Below are 18,036 nucleotides of genomic sequence, written 5' to 3' on the forward strand. Positions count from 1 at the left end.
CCACGGTATATAAAAATTGTCTTCACGGAGACATAACCCCCACCCCCCACCTTTACCAATGCAATCACACACACGTCACACAATATCACAAACACCTTCACCAAACAATTTCCGTCCACCAATGCCCTACCCCGACAACATCCTATTCATTGATCTAGTTCTCAGTTGCTAGGCAACCACTGAATATTCTTCATTTTAGTGGTCATTGAGGCTTTTTTCCTTTTGGCAGCAGATTCTTGCATGGGAGATGATCTTTCAGCATCATCTGTACCTGGGGAGAGATGCAATTTTTTCGGTGAGGAGTCGGGTATGAAAATGAGGAATTGCAGTTATATTGCAACTGACCGAATGAATTCAGAACACATCACTAAACCCCTATCACCATTGATCACTAAACCCCTATCACCATTTCGTCTAAAATAAGGAGAACTCCTGTCCCATCAATGACTGAGGAATCCCTTCATATAGATGCTGCGGTATGAGGAACTGTCTCCCAATCTATCAATGACAGTTCCATCACTGAATCAGAAAGTGAAGACTCATCAGTGTCGTTTTACCAAAACCATCACGGGATATGTTGACGATGCAGCTCAGGATGTGCTATAATTTACAACTACGGATGATCAGTTAATGCTGACTATGATAATTTAATCAGGGGTTGAAGTAACTGGGTATAACAGCAGAACAAACCCCTTACCTTTTCAAGATAGTCGGTTTGCTTCTCAGGAGAGTCCAGTTTGTTCCTGCCAATGTACATCACTTGAACATGGGCATTGATATGTTCGCAATCTTCCTCTGACAAATCCAGCATTACTAAAATGTTGAGAGGATATGGACTCAGCTTCAACACGTCAAAGCCCCGAATATGAGTAATAGCTAAGAAATATTCTCAACGTAAGGCTCCACAAACATTTTAAAAAGTATCAGAAGTACAGAGAATAATGTGTGCAAGTTCACAAGTCTAAAGTATGCCTGGAGCAATTCGCATACTTTGTTTGGCACAGGTGTTTAGTTGCATGGCACAATGGTTCAATGGTTAGCACGACTACTGTATAATGCCAGAGTGCCAGGTTCAATTCCAGCTTCAGGCGACTGTCTGTGTGCGATTTGCATAATCACCCCCTGTCTGTGTGGTTTCCTCTGTACCTGTCACTTTTCCTCCCACAGTCCAAAGATGTGCCGGTTAAGTGAACTGGCCTTGGTAATTACCCATTTTGTTCAAGAATGTGTAGGTTAGGTGCATTATTCAGGGGAAATGTGAATAATAGATTATGGGTGTGATACCCATCAGAGGGTTGGTGTGGAATTGTTGTGCCAACTGGCCTGTTTCTGCACTGTAGGGGTTCTATGATTCTATCTTGACTTGATCTATGGTGGCATAGAGCGGAAGATCAAAGAAGTTGAGATGAAGCTGTGTAAGACATGCTTTCAGCCGTCAGTGGATGATTGCATCCAATTGTGGGTGACGGACATCCAGAGTGAGACGTGACATTAGATAGGAACAGGGAAAGAGTTGCAAGAATGGATCTGCTGCCATTGGACTTCAATAACATAGATAACTTTGTTAATTTAAGACTGTTCTTTTTGGAGAGGTGAAGATCAAGACACTTTCAAAGTCATTATGGATGTCGACAGTATTGATCCGGGGAATGGACAGGAGCACTTTTCCATCTCATGCCACAACAGTCTCAAACTGAAAACGTGTAGTTACTGGAAAAGAACGAAAAGCAATTCAAGAGGGTAGGTTGGGGATCGATGGCATTGGATAATATAGCGATTCAAGAGCATATTTCTTGCACTGTTGGGGACTGTTAGGTATCCATAAAAATATTCAGTGTGGCAGGTAGAATATTTACAAGGCATCTTGGATTGATTTGTTTTTTCGAAGAAATTGTGCAGACAATACAGGACGAAAGGCTGTGGTGCAGAAATTCTTCAACTATGTCTTATATTCGGAGACTTAAGTGTACCTCCTTGGAGTGGAAATGTGTATAGCAGGCGCAAAGAGAGTTTCAATCACGAAGCAACAACGATTATGTGAGAGACGGAGTTTTTCTAAAGTTAATGCCTGAAACAATTAAGTTGAATTTCTCCTCTCAGAAGCTTTTGGATACCTGGTGTTAAATGTTCATCATCTGCTCGTTTACACTCAGTAGTTGGTTCTGTTGCAGGGCTTGTCGATTCTGGAAGGAAAGACAAACACGTGAGATGTGGATTGAGGAAATAACTAATGTAAGGAGAGCTGTCGAGATTATGATGCGTGTAAAGCTTTGAATATGGACAGAGAATAGAAATACCGACAGAGTAGGAAAATGACATGTTGGAACAGGGTGTTGGAGAATTAGATATGATGGAACAGAGGGTTAGAGCTTTGCACAGAGCAATGTTTATCATGTTTCCTAAACGCATACAGGAACGAGATCTACACCATAAAAAACAAGATGGTTATGACACGAGGCAACAAGTTCAAATGATCCAATTACATCACTGTGGATGTGACTTCAAATCAAACAACTGGCAACGACTATAAAACTGGAGCCTTCCATGTACTTCATTGAACAGGACAAGCTGCAAAAGAGGATGAGTAAAGATTTTTACAATCACAATTTGGTTGAAGTAGATGGAGTGAATCTCTTACTCCTGATAACTGGCTGTAAAACGAGCGGACACTGTTTTAAACATGGTTTCAAAAGTTCAAAGAAAGTACAAAAGGAGGAGTTAGAACTTGGGATGCACCGTCGAGAAGAGTGAAGGCTTTCGGCTCAGTTGAAGCATTCAACAGGTCGTTAAACGATCATGTAATCAGGAACAAGTGTCAGTGCAATGGAGACAAAGTAGGACATGAACAGCATGGAGTGGGTGAAGAAGAGGCGAGAGAGAGGAGAGAACGTAGATTGACGTTATCAATATAATTTTGACAACAAATATAAAATAAAAACATTACACAGAGCCTGGAATCTCCTTTAAAGCTATGAATTATCTGAAATAATTGATACAGTGACTAATCCGGTTAAGGACCTGAGTGAGAAAGAGCAGAAGAGAAGGGCGAGAAGAAGGAGAATAACAGGAAGCCCTTGCAGGTTTTAAATTTCAACTGACTGGTTTGTTCCTATGATATACGAATCACAAAACCAGGTCAAGTAAAGGTTGTTAGTGTCTAACCCTTTTTGACCTCTTCGTGAAATCTGCACTGAGTCATAGTCTCAATCACACAAGTTTTTGAGGATTTATCGTGACACTTCTCATCTCTTAATCACATGAAAACTTAAATCAGAGGAGTAGTTTAAATGGAATTCTGGTGATTATCCGAGATAGACTGCTATACAGTACTAAGAACAGGTAATTTCGATTCAAAGAGTATTTACTAGTCAGGGTTTTTTTTTTCCCACTTTGAAGGGCTTCAGATTTGTTGGACATTGGGACCGGTTCTGGGGAATGTGGGACTATTATAAAGTGGACGGACATCTGAACCAGTCCGGAACCAATGCCTTGGAGGCGTTTTTGCTACTGCTGTTGGGGAGGTTTTAAACAAATGTGGCAGGGGCCTGGGAACCAGAAGAGAAAACAAGTAGGTAGCGAGGTGGAAACTCGAGACTGTAAGAATCATGAAGATAGCATTAATAAAGCGAAGAGTCGTCAGGGAATGGATAAGCTCAAGGGAACTGGTGGACTGAAATGCATCTACTTTCATGCAAGGAGTCTAGTGTATAAGGCAGATGAACTTAGGGCTTGGATTGGTGCTTGGAAATATGACGTTATTGCAATCACGGAGACTTGTTTGAAGGAAGGGCATGATGATTGGTAACTAAATGTTCCACGTTAAAGACGCTTCATACAGGACAGGGAGGGAAATAAAAGGGGCCGGTGGAGTTGCATTGCTGGTCAGGGATGATATCACGGCTGTGCTAAAGGAGGACACTATGGAGAAAGTGGGTAGCGAGGCATTATGGGTGGAACTGAGAAATAAGAAGTGTGCAATTACATTGTTGGGCCTATATGACAGCCCTCCCAACAGTGAGTGTGAGATAGAAGAACAAATAGTAAACAGATTATGGAAAGATGTAGAGGCATTAGTTTAGTGGTGATGGGAGATTTTAATTTTCTGAACATTGACTGGGAAACACTTAGTGTCAGAGGTCTGGATGGGGTAGAATTTGTAAGAAGGGTGTAGGAGAGTTTTCTAGAGCAGTATGTCAATAGTCCGATGAGGGAAGGGGCCATATTGGACCTGGTACTGCGGAACGAGCCAAGACAGGTGGTAAAAGTTTCAATGGGGGATTACTTTGGGAACAGTGACCACAATTCTGTAAATTTTAGAATAATCGTTGATAAAGATGAGAGTGGTCCTAAGGGAAGAGTACTAAACTGGGCCAAGACGAGTGATATCAAAATTAGGCAGGAGGTCTGAAATGTGGTTTGAACACAGTTAGTTGTAGGGCGGTCCACATTTGATATGTGGGAGACTTTCAAAGATAGGTTAAAGATAGTGTCAGAAAGGCATATCCCGTTGAAGGATAGGAAGGGCAAGATTCATGAACCGTTGATGACAGGAAAAATTGTACGACTAGCCAAAAGGAAAAGGGAAGCGTCTCTAAGATCTGGGCAGCTAAGAACAGAACAGGCGCTGCAGGAATATAGGAAGAGTAAGACTGGTCTTAAACGATGAATCAAGTGCTCTACAACGGTCATGAAATACAAATTTAAGGCAAATCCCAAGCATCTTATTGTTATATAAGAAGCAAGTGTGTAACTAGAGAAAGGATTGGTCCACTAAAGAATAGTGAAGGAAGGCTGTGTGTCGAACCTGAGAGAATGGGCCAGATTCTGAATGATTACTTTGCATCAGTGTTCACTGAGGAGAGGAGCATGAATCTTGAGATTAGAGATAGAAGTTTGATTAGTCTGGATCACGTTGACATAAGTAGGAAAGAGATGTTGGGTAGGCTAGGGGTTATTAATGTGGACAAATTAGCAGGACCAGGTGGGCTCTATCCCAGGTTGCTGAGGAGAGGCGAGAGAGGAAATACCTGGGGCCCTGACAGATATATTTGTGGCATCCTTGAATGCAGGTGAGGTGCCGGAGGACTGGAAGGTTGCGCGTGTTCTCCCCCTGTACAAGTAGGGGAGTAGGAATATATAGCTACAGGCCAGTGAGCCTAATTTCGGTGGTGGGAAAGTTGCTGGAGAGGGTACTGAGGGATTGGATCTGTTTATATTTAGAAGAGAACGGGCTTATCAGTGATAGGTAACATGGTTTTGTGCGGGGGAGGACGTGCCTTACCAACTTAATAGAGTTCTTTGAGGAAGTGACCAAATTGATAGATGAAGGAAGGGCTGTTGATGTCATATACATGGATTGTAGTATGGCATTTGATAAGGTTCCCCATGGTAGACTAATGGAGAAAGTGAAATCACATGGTGTGCAGGGTGTTCCAGCTAGGAGGATAAAGAACTGGTTGACCAACAGGAGACAGAGTGTAGTAGCTAGAGGGAGTTTCTTGAAATGGAGGAAGATCATCAGTGTTGTTCCACAGGGTCAGTGTTGGAGCCGCTGTTTTTTGTGATATACATAGATGATCCGGAAGAGGGCACTGTTGGTATTATCAGCAAGTTTGCAGATGACACGAAGATTGGTGGAGTAGCAGAAAGCATAAGGGACTGTGAAAAAATACAGGAGGATATAGATAGACTGGAGAGTTGGGCCGAAAAATGGCAGATGAATTTCAATCCAGACAAATGTGAGGTGATGCATTTAGGCAAGACTAATTCCAGAGCGAATAATATGATGAATGGAAGAGCCTTGGGAAAAGTTGATTGGCAGAGAGATCTGGGAGTGCAGGTCCATTGTACCTTGAATGTTGCTGCACAGGTGGACAGAGTGGTCAAGAAGGCATATAGTATGCTTTCCTTCATTGGGCGGTGTGTTGAGTATAAGAGCTCAACTAGCCTCTAGCCTACCCAACATCTCTTTCCGACTTATGTCAACGTGATCCAGATTAATCAAACTTCTATCTCTAATCTCACGATTCATGCTCCTCTCCTCAGAGTCATGTTAAAATTGTACAGCACGTTCGTTCAGCTGTATTTGGAATACTGTGTTACAGTTCTGGTCGCCACATTACCAAAAGGATGTGGACGATTTGGAGAGTGTGCAGAGAAGGTTTACGAGGATGTTGCCTGGTATGGAAGGAGCGAGCTATGAAGAGAGGTTGAGTAGGTTAGGTTTATATTCATGAGAAAAAAAGGAGATTATGGGGAACCTGATTGAGGTCAAGAAAATCATGAAGGGTATAGACAAGGTTGATAGAGACAAGCTTTTTCCCAGGATGAAGGATTCCATAACGAGAGGTCACGCTTTCAAGGTGAGAAGTGGAAAGTTTAAGGGGGATACACGGGGCAAGTACTTCACACAGAGGGAGGTAGGCGTTTGGAACGCGTTGCCAGCAGAGGTGGTAGAGGCAGGCACGGTAGATTCATTTAAGATGTGCCTGGACAGATGCATGAGTAGGTGGGGAGCAGAGGGATACAGATGCTTAGGAATTGACCGACAGTTTTAGACAGTACATTTGGACAGGCTCAGGCTTGGAGGGCCGAAGGGCCTGTTCCTGGGCTGCAAATTTTGTTTGTTCTTTGTTTCAATTACAAGGGCGGGGGGCACAGGCTCAATGTGAGATGGTGAGATGTACGAAGGAGTTTTTGATGCAGAGAGGAGAAGGAGATGGCTATGCACTGCCAGAAAAGGTTACGGAGGCAGTCACATGGGCGACATTTCAGAGGCATTTGGATGGTTATAGGAACTGGAGGGAAATAGAGAAATACGGACCAAATAAGGGATGACGATTTGTTTTTTTAGTTCAGAGAGGGCATGATGATTGGCAAAGGGTTGGAAGGCTGAAGGGCCTGTTCCTGTGCCGTACTTCTCTTTCCTTTCTTAAGAATCAATGTTGGGGAATAATCTGAGAGATAACAATGGTGTCGTAATATCTGTTGTAGAAGAAGATTTGAAATAAAATTTCTGAGTGGTCTTTGGAATTTTTAGAATTTTAGATCCCCGAGTTGTTGAAACATTTGAAAGTGCAATGAAGGAATGAAAACACATGGCTAGATGCAATACCAAGGAGAAACACAACATAAAGGAGTATGGGAAATCACGAAGGTCGTTCTCAACATGAACAATTGTGAATAATCGGCCTGATCGCAGTCACTACGTCACAGACAAGATTGAGAAAGTGAAAAACTCACGCTGCCCTAATTACAAATATGGCCTTCTGAAAGAACAGGATCACAGTTTCCCAAGAAACTACAAGGCTCACCAAAGCCATCACCTTCACTCAGTCAAAGCATAGTGGGGATCTCATTTAATTTGTTCCCACTGCCTGCAGCCACTACATGCTTCAGTCACAATATCCCAATTCACACTGAGTCACTCCAATCCACTGCACCTCAGCCCTACGTTTTACACATCTCAGTCTCTACATCCATATCGCCTCAGTCACGAAATCACATTGTCCCAGCTACCAAATCCCATTCACGTCTGTCACAACATCCCACTTCGCTCAGTCACTCTATTACACATCTCAGTCAAAATGTCCCACACGTCTCAGACACTGTAGCACAGTCTGCTCAGTTAGTACATCCCACTGCCATAACTCACGAATTGTATTCCCCTCAGTACCTATCGATTCACCACAGTAATTTAATCAATTTGCTTGACACATCTTCCGTTCATCACAGTTATTCAATCGCACTACCATCATTCAAGAACACGCAATTCCCTCTGTCACTGCATCCTTCATCCCTCAGTCACTGCAATCACATCCTTCAATTTCTAAATGGCACTACCCTCAATCACGCCACAAAACTAATTTCAGACATGATATCTTACATACAGGAGTGACTAATCCTACACACCTCAGTTATTAATCCCAATATCCACCTCAAATGACATGACAACTTCCTCTGTCACAATATTCCAGGGCTCTCAGTCACTACATTTCACCACCATCAGTTAATCCATCGCTCTCTCTCCTCAGTCATTCAATCACCCTCCCCTCATTTATTGTTTCCAACTACGCTCATTCACACTACTGAACATCACTCCCTCAGTCACTGCATACTTCTCTTCTTAGTTAATACTCACTCTCCCCTCAGTCAATACATTTCACTTCCGTCAAAGAAGTCACATGTTTGCAGTTCTTGAACTCTCAGTCTGACCTGTTCTTCTGAGCGATATGTGCCGTGGTTCACAATTCAGAGCTCTTGTTCTAATACATTGTATCAGAGGACATCACACCTTTTCCACACTGCATACCAACTTACTGAAGGACAGACAGAGTCCTTGGCACAACATTACAGCCAACTGTTAGACCTATTGGTGATATTGCTTTCAATGTCACAAAAATACCCATTGGAAAACATCCAGTCCGACTAAGAGAGGATTTAAAAATCAAATTTGGGGTATAATCCGAATATCAGTACTCCCTGGTGCAGAAGATGCAACGGTGTGGATGACAATCTTTCAGAGGATGATGGAATTATTTTACATGCAGTTCCATAACTTGTTGGAAATGTGGAACTACAATAAAAGAATGCAAGAATCTCTGGGAGTTACAGAAAAGAGGAGCACCACATAATGGCGGGCATGATATCATATCTGCCATAGAGTCATAGAGATGTACAGCATGGAAACAGACCCTTCGGTCCAACCCGTCCATACCGACAAGATGTCCCAACCCAATCTGGTCGCACCTGCCAGCACCCGGCCCATATCCCTCCAAACACTTCCTATTCATATACCCATCCAAATACCTCTTAAATGTTACAGTTGTACCAGCCTCCACCACTTCCTCTGGCAGCTTATTCCATACACGCACCACCCTCTGAATGAAAAGGTTACCCCGTAGGTCTCTTTTATATCTTTTCCCCTTTCACACTAAACCTGTTGCCCTCTCGTTCAGGACTCCACGACCGCAGGAAAAAGACTTTGTCTATTTATCCTATACATGTCCCTCATAATTTTGTAAACCTCTATAAAGGTCACACCTCAGCCTCCGACGCTCCAGGAAAAACAGCCCCAGCCTGTTCAGCCTCTCCCTATAAATCAAATCCTCCAACCCTGGCAGCATCAGTCTGAATATAGAGAAGTGTCCTGGATACCTGGCCTAATTCCAGGCACTTCATCAAAATTAGAACAACAAAATGCAAGCATCACCCAGTCCTATCTGCATGATGACAACATCCAAACAAAACGTTCAAATTCCAAGGCTCGTAACGTTAGACATGTGCCATTAACTTCTATTTCAAACAATCAACGCGGACAAGTCACAGTAATCAACATGCAATATTCATAGCCGATGATTCCAGTGAATTCTTTCATTCCGTTCCCTGTGAAGCCTTAATTACGCATCTCCCAGAAACCACAATCCACAGAAGTCATTGAAAAAAGTCACAATACCCCGCACTTACTCTGTACTGAAATGTTCGTGAGGAAAAGAGACAGTGTTTGACGTAATATTACAGATATTTGTCGAATGTATCTGAAGTAGTGTTTGCATTTTTAACGTCATGAAAGTATCAATCGGAGATGTATAGTGTAATTCCAACTAAGAGGCAATTAAGCAATTAATTTTGAAGTGTAATCGGAGAGATGTGGTCAGAGTGGTGGATTATGTGTTACAAAAGATGGAATGAATTTGGAAGACGATTTCACAGTGAACTTTGGGGATTTTATACCTTCAGGTCCCAGAGTTGTTGGAAGTCTTCTCACTGCAAGAAAGAAATGCAAATATATCTAGGAGTCACATGAAAAACGAACATATTAATTTAGTGCTCAAGACGTCACAGCTGTCCATTTCAATATAAAGACCAATCCTGAAAAAAATGTCTTCACCCTGTCAATACATCACATCTTGGCTGACAAAGTGCAAGCATCACCCAGTCCTGCTGCATAATAAGAACATCAAAAGGAATAGGATTCTGTTTTAAGGCACTCTAATTCATGACATCTGCAATTGCATCCCATTTCAAAGAGTCAAATTTCACAAGTCACACCAAAATGAAATTCTACTCGCAATAGTCATTGGATCATACTTCCGGCAGTTGGGCAACATATTCATTTCAGTGACTTCATTGCACCCTTCCTAGTAACTTTACCTCACACATTCATTCAAAAAAAATCACACTCCCTTTCGGGCATGCATCTTACAGTCAGTGCCCTGAATTCAATCCTGCAGCTATTTGTGGATCTAACTGAAAGTTAGATTGCTTTTAACTTCATGACAGTGTCAATTAGAGAGTTAATATGTACTTTCGACTGAGAGGGAATATATATAAAGGAAATTTGAGGCATTATCAGAAAGATATAAATCATGCAGTTTCTCCACCTGATTCAGTACTTAATATATTCCACCTCATCTAAGCACTAAACGCTATGGCAGTCCCAGTCTATGTCGTAAAACTTAAAATCTCCTACTATAACAATTCAATTGCTCCTGCAAGTCTCCCCAGTGTCCTGCAAGTCTCCCCAGTGCATATTTGTTCCTCTATTGCCCGTTGTCTATTTGGGGGCTCACATTTCAACTCCAGTAATGTCACTATCTCCTTCTTACTTCTTAGCTTCACCCACAAAGCCTCACTGGGTGTTCCTTCAGTTATTTCATCTCTGATTACTGCTGTGATACATGCCTTAACAAAAATGCAAATCCCATTCCCTTCTTTCCACCACTTCTGTTCCGCCCAAACCACCTGTACCCTGTCACAATAGGCTGATTTTATTAATTGCTATGGCATAAAGAATACATTTCAGCGATTAAGCTCTGGCTGTTACCTGTTTCTGCCGTCACTGCTCTGTTTGATGATGAACTTTCCATCGGCTTCTGAGTTGAATATGTCGTGTTGTCCCCATGTTCAGCAGTGTTTGGATCTGAAGGAATAGAGAATGATTCAAAGATGGAACTCTTTAATTCAAACCTTTTGCAATGATTCCCAGCATGCCATGTATCACATGGAGGCAAGAATGCAATAGTATTTTCACTGAGTTATTAATCCAGAGAATCTGTGAATGCTTTGGAGATCTGTTTTCAATCTTCACACTGCAGATGGTGGAATTTTAAATCAATGAAAAATAATATATTTGTAATGAAGAATCAACTGATGGCCATGAAACCATGTTCATTTGCTGGAAAAAAGGATTACACTACTGGCTATTTAATCTCTTTCTGGGAGGAAACCCTCATCTGCTCTCGCCTACAAGTGAGATCAGATCTACAGGAACGTTACTGACATCCCACTTCGCTCAGTCACTCTATCACACTTACCTCAGTCACAGCGTCCCACACGTGACAGTCATTGAATCGCAGTCTGCTTAGTCATTACATCCCACTGCATTAGCTCACGAAATTCTATTCCCCCTCTGAACCGAGAGATTCGCTGCAATCATTTGATCCATTTAATTGACACACCACCTTCCACTCGCCTCAGTTATTTAATCACACTACCATTAATCACAAACACGCAATTCCCTCAGTCACAGCATTTTCCATCCCTCAGACACTGCATAACGCTTCCCCCAATGTCTAAATGGCACTACCCTCAATCACATCGTAAAACTAATTTCAGACATGAGATTCCAGACACAGGAACAACTAATCTAATTTACCTCAGTCACGGCTCCCACTCTCCTTCTCAAAGGACATGACAGTTTCCATTGTCACAATATTCCACTGCTGTCCATCACGATATTTCAACAGCATCAGTTAATCCACCTCTCTCTCCTCAGACACTCAATCACCCTCCCTTATTCATTGTTTCCAACTATGCTGAGTCACAACATCAGACTACTGAACACCACTAACTGGGTCACTGCATGCTGTGTAATTGGAGAGATGTGATCAGAATGGTGGGCTATATGTTACAAATATGGAATGGATTTGGAAGACGATTTCTCAGTGGACTTTGGAGTTTTTATAGCTACAGTTTCCAGAGCAGTGAAAGTCTTGTCACTGCAGGAAAGGAATGCTGATACATCTTGGAGTCACATGAGAGAGAAACACAACAAATCAGCGGTCAAGACATCACAGCTGTCTGACCCAATGTAAAGACCAATCCTGAACAATTGGTCTTTTCCCTGTCAATATATCACAGGCTAACAAAATGCAAGCATCACCCATTCAGACTACATGATAAGAACATCAAAGGAATAGGATTCTGTTCAGATTTTGCTTGTCCTCGGATGCTGCCTGAATTGCTGTGCTCTTCCAGCACCACTGATCCAGAATTCTGTTCAAGTCACTCTAATTAGCGACATCTGCAATTGCATTCCATTTCAAACAGTCAAACTGCACAAGTCACACCAAAAAAATTCTATTCCCAATAATCATTAGAACATATTCTCAGCAGTCGATGCAATATATTCGTTTCAGTGACTTCATTGTACCTTTCAAAGTAACTTTGACTCAAACTTTCATTAAAAAAAATCACACTCCCTTTCGGCATGCATCTTACACTCAGTGCCCTGAATTCAATCCTGCATCTACTTTTGGATCTAACTGAAAGTGTGATTGCTTTGACCTTCATGACAGTGTCAATCGCAGAATTAACGTGTACTTCGACTGAGAGGGAATGTATCAAGGAAATTTGAGGCATTTTCAGAGAGATATAAATCATAGAGATGCCCCAACCTGGTGCATAAGATGCAGCAGATTTGGAATGGAATCTCACAGTGGACTTTGGCTCAATACTGAACACAAGCCCAAAAGTGCAGACTCGAAAACGTCCCGTGCAACTGCAACATAGCTTCCAACGTCTATACTCAATACCCTGACGGATGAACACCAACGTGCCCAAAGCATTGTTTAACGTCCTGTCTACCTGTGACTACACTTTCAGAGAATTGTGCATTTGAACCCCAAGGTCCCTCTGTTTCACTGCACTCCTTAAGGCCCTACCATTCACCGTGAAAATCCAACATTGATTTGATTTTCCAAAATGCAACACCACACACTTCTCTATATTTAACTCCATTTTCCATTTCTGAGCCCACTTCCGCGGATGTTTAAGGTTCTGCTGCCAAACATCCTCACTGACTCTTTTAGTGTCATCTGGAAACTTGCTAATCATGATTTGTACATTCTCATCCAAATCATTAATATAGATAACAATCAGGATTGGGCCCAGCACCGACCCCGAGGCCTTCAGCGATTCAAAGGCCTCCAGTCAGAAGTGCATCCTTCCACTATTATGGTCTGCTTCCTATCATGAAGACAAGTGTGCATCAAATTGCCAGCTTCCTCGAGGTTCCATGCAATCTAACTTTCCAGAGCAGCCTCCCAAGTGGGACCTTATGAAAGACCTGACTGAAATCAATATAGACGAATTCAACTGTCTTGCCATCGTCAATCCTCCTGGTCAATTCATCAAAGAACTCTAACAAATTTGTGAGGCATGATCTCCCACACGCAAAACAATGCTGACTACTCCTAATCAAGCCCTGCCTTTCCAAATTCACGTATATATGATCTCCCAGAATTTTCTGAAGGAACCTATCGACTCCAGATGTTAGCGTTATTGGTCTATATTTCCCAGATTTTTCTTTGCAGTCTTTATGGAAACAGAGTACGACATTCTTTACCTTCGAGTCTTCCGGGACCTCACCCGTGGCTAATGATGATGCAAAAGGTATCAGCTGGGTCCTTCGCAATTTCTTCTCCGGTCTCCTAAAGTCTTCTTGCATATATTTTGTCAGGACCAGAAGACTTATCCACCTTCACACATTACAGTGAATACAATATCACCGCTGCGCTGAGAAGGAATGTCCCCAAGATATGACCGCAAATTTCGCCCAGTTCCAAACTTTTTCTCCACAGTAAAAATAGAGAAGTATTCATTGAGGCCCTTGCCCGTCTCTGGCACTTCCAAACAAGCATGTCCGCTCCTTGAGGAGTCATATTCTTTCTCTAGTTATTCTTTTTCCTTTAATACACCTAAGGAACCTCTTTGGATTCTCCATAATCCTCATGGCTATTTCGTGCCCCTTTTCGCCCTCATGATTTCTCTCCTCAGTAAACTCCTGTTTTCCCTATATCCTTCTAGGAATTCCCTTGATTTCAGCTGCCTGCAACTGAGCAATGTCTCCTTTTTTTCTGGTCAAAGTCTCAATATATCTCGATATCCAGGGTTGCCTATTCCTGCCAATCTTGCCCTTCACTTTCAAAGAAACATATAGACTCTAACTAGCTGGCTTTTAATGGACTTCCACTTGCCGTTCCCTGCAAATAAACTGCTGAAAATCCTGTGCAATTCCATCAAAATTCGCCTCCCCCCAATTTAGAACTTGATTCTGGGGACCAGTTTCATCCTTCTTAATAAGCAGTTTTAAGGTCAATAGAATGATGGTTACTGATCCCAAAGGGTTCCACCTCTGTCACTTTAGTTACGCTGTCCTGCCTTATTTCCCAAGAGTCGGTCAAGATTTGTCCCTTGTCGAGTCGGAACTCTATATTCAGATTTTGAAATGTTTTCTGAATGTACTTAACAAATTCCACCCCATCAAACACTAAACACTATGGGACTCCCAGTCTATGTCATAAAAATCAAAATCTCCTACTACAACAATCCAATTGCTTCTGCAAGTCTCTCAAATATCCCGGCATATTTGTTCCTCTAATCCCATTGACTATTTGGGGGCCTAAAATACAACCCCAGTAATGTCACCATCCCCTTCTTATTTCTCTACTCCACCCACAAAGCCTCACTGTGTGATCCCTCAGTTATTTCATCTCTGATTACTGCTATGAAACTCGCCTTATACAAAAATGCAAATCCCATTCCCTTCCTTCCACCACTTCTGTCCCACCTAAACCACCTGCGCTCTGGCACATTACGCTGCGTTTATTCATTGCTATTGTGTAAAGAATATTTTTCAGCGATTCAGCTCTGGCTGTTACCTCTTTCTGCAGTCACTGCTCTGTTTGATGAAGAACTTTCTGTCGGTTTCTGAGTTGAATATGTCACGTTGTTGTCATGTTCAGCAGTGTGTGGATCTGAAGGAATGGAGACACAGTATAAGAATGATTCAAAGATGGAACTCTTTAATTCAGATATTTCTCAATAATTCCCAGCGTGCCATGCATTTCATGGAGGCAAGAGCCCAGTAGTATTTTCACTATTATTAATTCAGATACTCAGGATACCTGGTTTCAAACCTTCAAACTGCAGATTGTGGAATTTTAATTCGATGCAAAATAACATATTTGGCATGAAGAATCTATTGATGGTCATGCAACCATGTTAATTTGCTGGAAAAATGACGCCACTGGCTAATTAATCTATTTCAGGGAAAGAAACCTCATCTGCTCTGAACTGCAAGTGCGTTCAGATCTATAGCATAGTTCTTGACATCCCACTTCGCTCAGTCACTCCATCACACTTTTCTCAGTCACAAGGTCCACACACGTGTCAGTCACTGTATCTCAGTCTGCTTAGTTATTACATCCCACTGCATTAACCCATAAAAGTCCATTCCTCTCGGTACCAACACATTCACTGCAGTAATTTAATCGATTCGCTTGATGCATCACCTTCTGTTCACTTCAGTTATTCAATCACACTACCATCACTCACGAACACGCAATTCATTCAGTCACTGCATATCGCTTCCCTCAATCTCTAAATGGCATTATGCTCAATAACATCGTAAAACCCATTTCTGATATGATATTCTACACAGATGAGCCACTAATCCGATTTACCTCAGTCACTACATCCCACTCTCCACCTCAAATGACATGACAGCTTCCTCTGTCACAATTTTCCACTGCTCTCAGTGACTACATTTCACCACCAGCGTTTTCTCAAGTTCACACTCCTCAGTCACTTAATCTCACTCCCCTCATTCATTGTTTCCAATTACGCTCAATCACAGCATCACACTGCTGGACACCTCTAACCTGGTCAATGCATACCTCTTTTCTTAGTCAATACGTCATTCTCCCCTCAATCAATACATCACTCGCCCGTCAGTCAATACATTTCACTTCTCTCAGTCCATGCATCGCACTTCCCTCAGTCACTCTGTCACATCCGTCACACGATTGCAGTCCACGAACTCTAAGTTTGGCCTGTTGTTCTGAGTGGTATGTGCTGCGGTTCACAATTCAGAGCAAGAGTTCCAGTAAATGGTGTCAGAGTGTATCACGCCTTTTGCACAGTGTCCACAGTGCACAGCAACTTACTAAAGGACATAGTCCTTGACTAAATCTTATAAGCAACTGTCAAACCTATCAGAAGGTGTTATTGTTTTCAATGTCACGAAAATATCGATCAGAAAACATCCAGCCCGACTAAGAGAGAATTTAAAAATCAAAATTGAGGCATAACCTGAATATCAGTGCTTTGTAGTGCAGAAGATGAAACGGGTTTGGAAGACGATATTTCAGAGGACGTTGGAGTTGTTTTACCGACAGTTCCATGACTTGCTGGAAGTTTTGGAAATGCAATAAAATAATGCAAGTATGTCTCGGACATACGGAACAGAGGAGAACCAGACAATTGAGGGCATGACATCTACCAGTCTCAATAAAGAGAAGAATCCCAGTCACAACCTCAAAATGAGAATGACAAAATGTAAGCATCACCAAGTCCTTTCTGCATGATGACATCATAGAAAAATAGGATCAAATTCCAAGGGACGTAACGTTAGACATGTGCCATCAACTTATATTTGAAACAATCTACACGTACAAGTCACAGCAATCAACATGCAAACCCCTCCGCCCAATAATCATTGCCGATAATACAACTGAATCCTTGCATTCCGTTCCCTGTGGTGCCTTAATTACGAATCTCCCAAAAATCTTTCCACAGAATTAATTGAAAAAAGTCACATTACCCCGCACTTACTCTGTACTGAAACCTTTCTAAAGTACACAGACAGTCCTTGATGTAATGTTACCGATATTTGTGGAATGTATCTGAAGTAGTGTTTGCATTTTTGACGTCATGAAAGAATCAATCGGAGATGGAAAGTGTAATTCCGACTTAAAGGAAATTTAACAATTAAGTTTGAAGTATAGTTGGAGAGATGTGATCAGAATGGTGGACGAAATGTCATAAATATGGAATGGATAAGGAAGACGTTTTCTCAGGGGAGTTTGGAGTTTTTATACCTACAGGTCCCAGAGCTGATGAAAGTCTTCTCACTGCAAGAAAGAAATGCGAATACATCTAGGAGTCACATGAAAGAAGAACAAAACTAATTAGCGGTCAAGACATCACAGCTGTCTGTCTCAATATCCAGACCAATTCTGAACAATTGGTCTTTTCCCTGTCAATATATCACAGTTAGGCTAACAAAATGCAAGCATCACCCAGACCTGCTTCATGATAAGAACATCAAAGGAATAGGATTCTGTTTCAAGGCACTCTAATTAGCGACATCTCCAATTGCATTTTGCTTCAGTCAAATTGTACAAGTCACATCAAAAAAAATTCTATTCACTGTAATCATTAGAACATATTCTCGGCAGTCAGTGCAATATATTCATTTCAGTGACTTCATTGAACCTTTCCAAGTAACTTTACCTCAAACCTTCATTTAAAAAAAAATCACACTCCTTTTCTGGCGTGCATCTTACACTCAGTGCTCTGATTTCAATCCTGCATCTACTTGTGGAGCTAACCAAAAGTGTGATTGCTCTGATCTTCATGACAGTGTCAGTCGGAGAATTAACGTGCTCTTTCGACTGAGAGGGAATGTTTCAAGGAAATTTGACGCATTATCAGAGATATATAAGTCATAGAGATGCCCCAACCTGGTGCATAAGATGCAGCAGATTTGGAATAGAATCTCACAGTGGACTTTGGCTCAATACTAAACACAATCCCAAAAGTGCAGCCTCGTAAACGTCCCGTGCAACAGCAACAGAGCTTCCAACGTCTGTACTCAATACCCTGACTGATGAACACCAATGTGCCCAAAACATTGTTCAACGCCCTGTCTACCTGTGAGTAAACTTTCAGAGAATCGTGCACTTGAACCCC

The 18,036-nt window shown here is 41.9% G+C and overlaps 1 protein-coding gene across 1 annotated transcript; it reads right to left on the reverse strand.

Moving 5' to 3' along the window:
* Positions 1-202: 202 nt before the first annotated feature.
* Positions 203-15,276, reverse strand: LOC148142449 (uncharacterized). Its single transcript, XM_087976587.1, has 7 exons — positions 15,189-15,276; positions 14,943-15,038; positions 10,826-10,921; positions 9,733-9,765; positions 2,115-2,183; positions 698-813; positions 203-271 (listed from the first exon to the last, which is right to left on the reverse strand). Exons 1-7 carry the CDS (start codon positions 15,274-15,276, stop codon positions 203-205), a joined length of 567 nt encoding a protein of 188 aa, XP_087832713.1.
* Positions 15,277-18,036: the final 2,760 nt, after the last annotated feature.

Source organism: Chiloscyllium plagiosum, unplaced genomic scaffold (genome assembly GCF_037043375.1).
Source record: "Chiloscyllium plagiosum isolate Xiang-an unplaced genomic scaffold, Cpla_swu_hap1 HiC_scaffold_29, whole genome shotgun sequence".
Lineage (NCBI taxonomy): Eukaryota > Metazoa > Chordata > Chondrichthyes > Orectolobiformes > Hemiscylliidae > Chiloscyllium > Chiloscyllium plagiosum.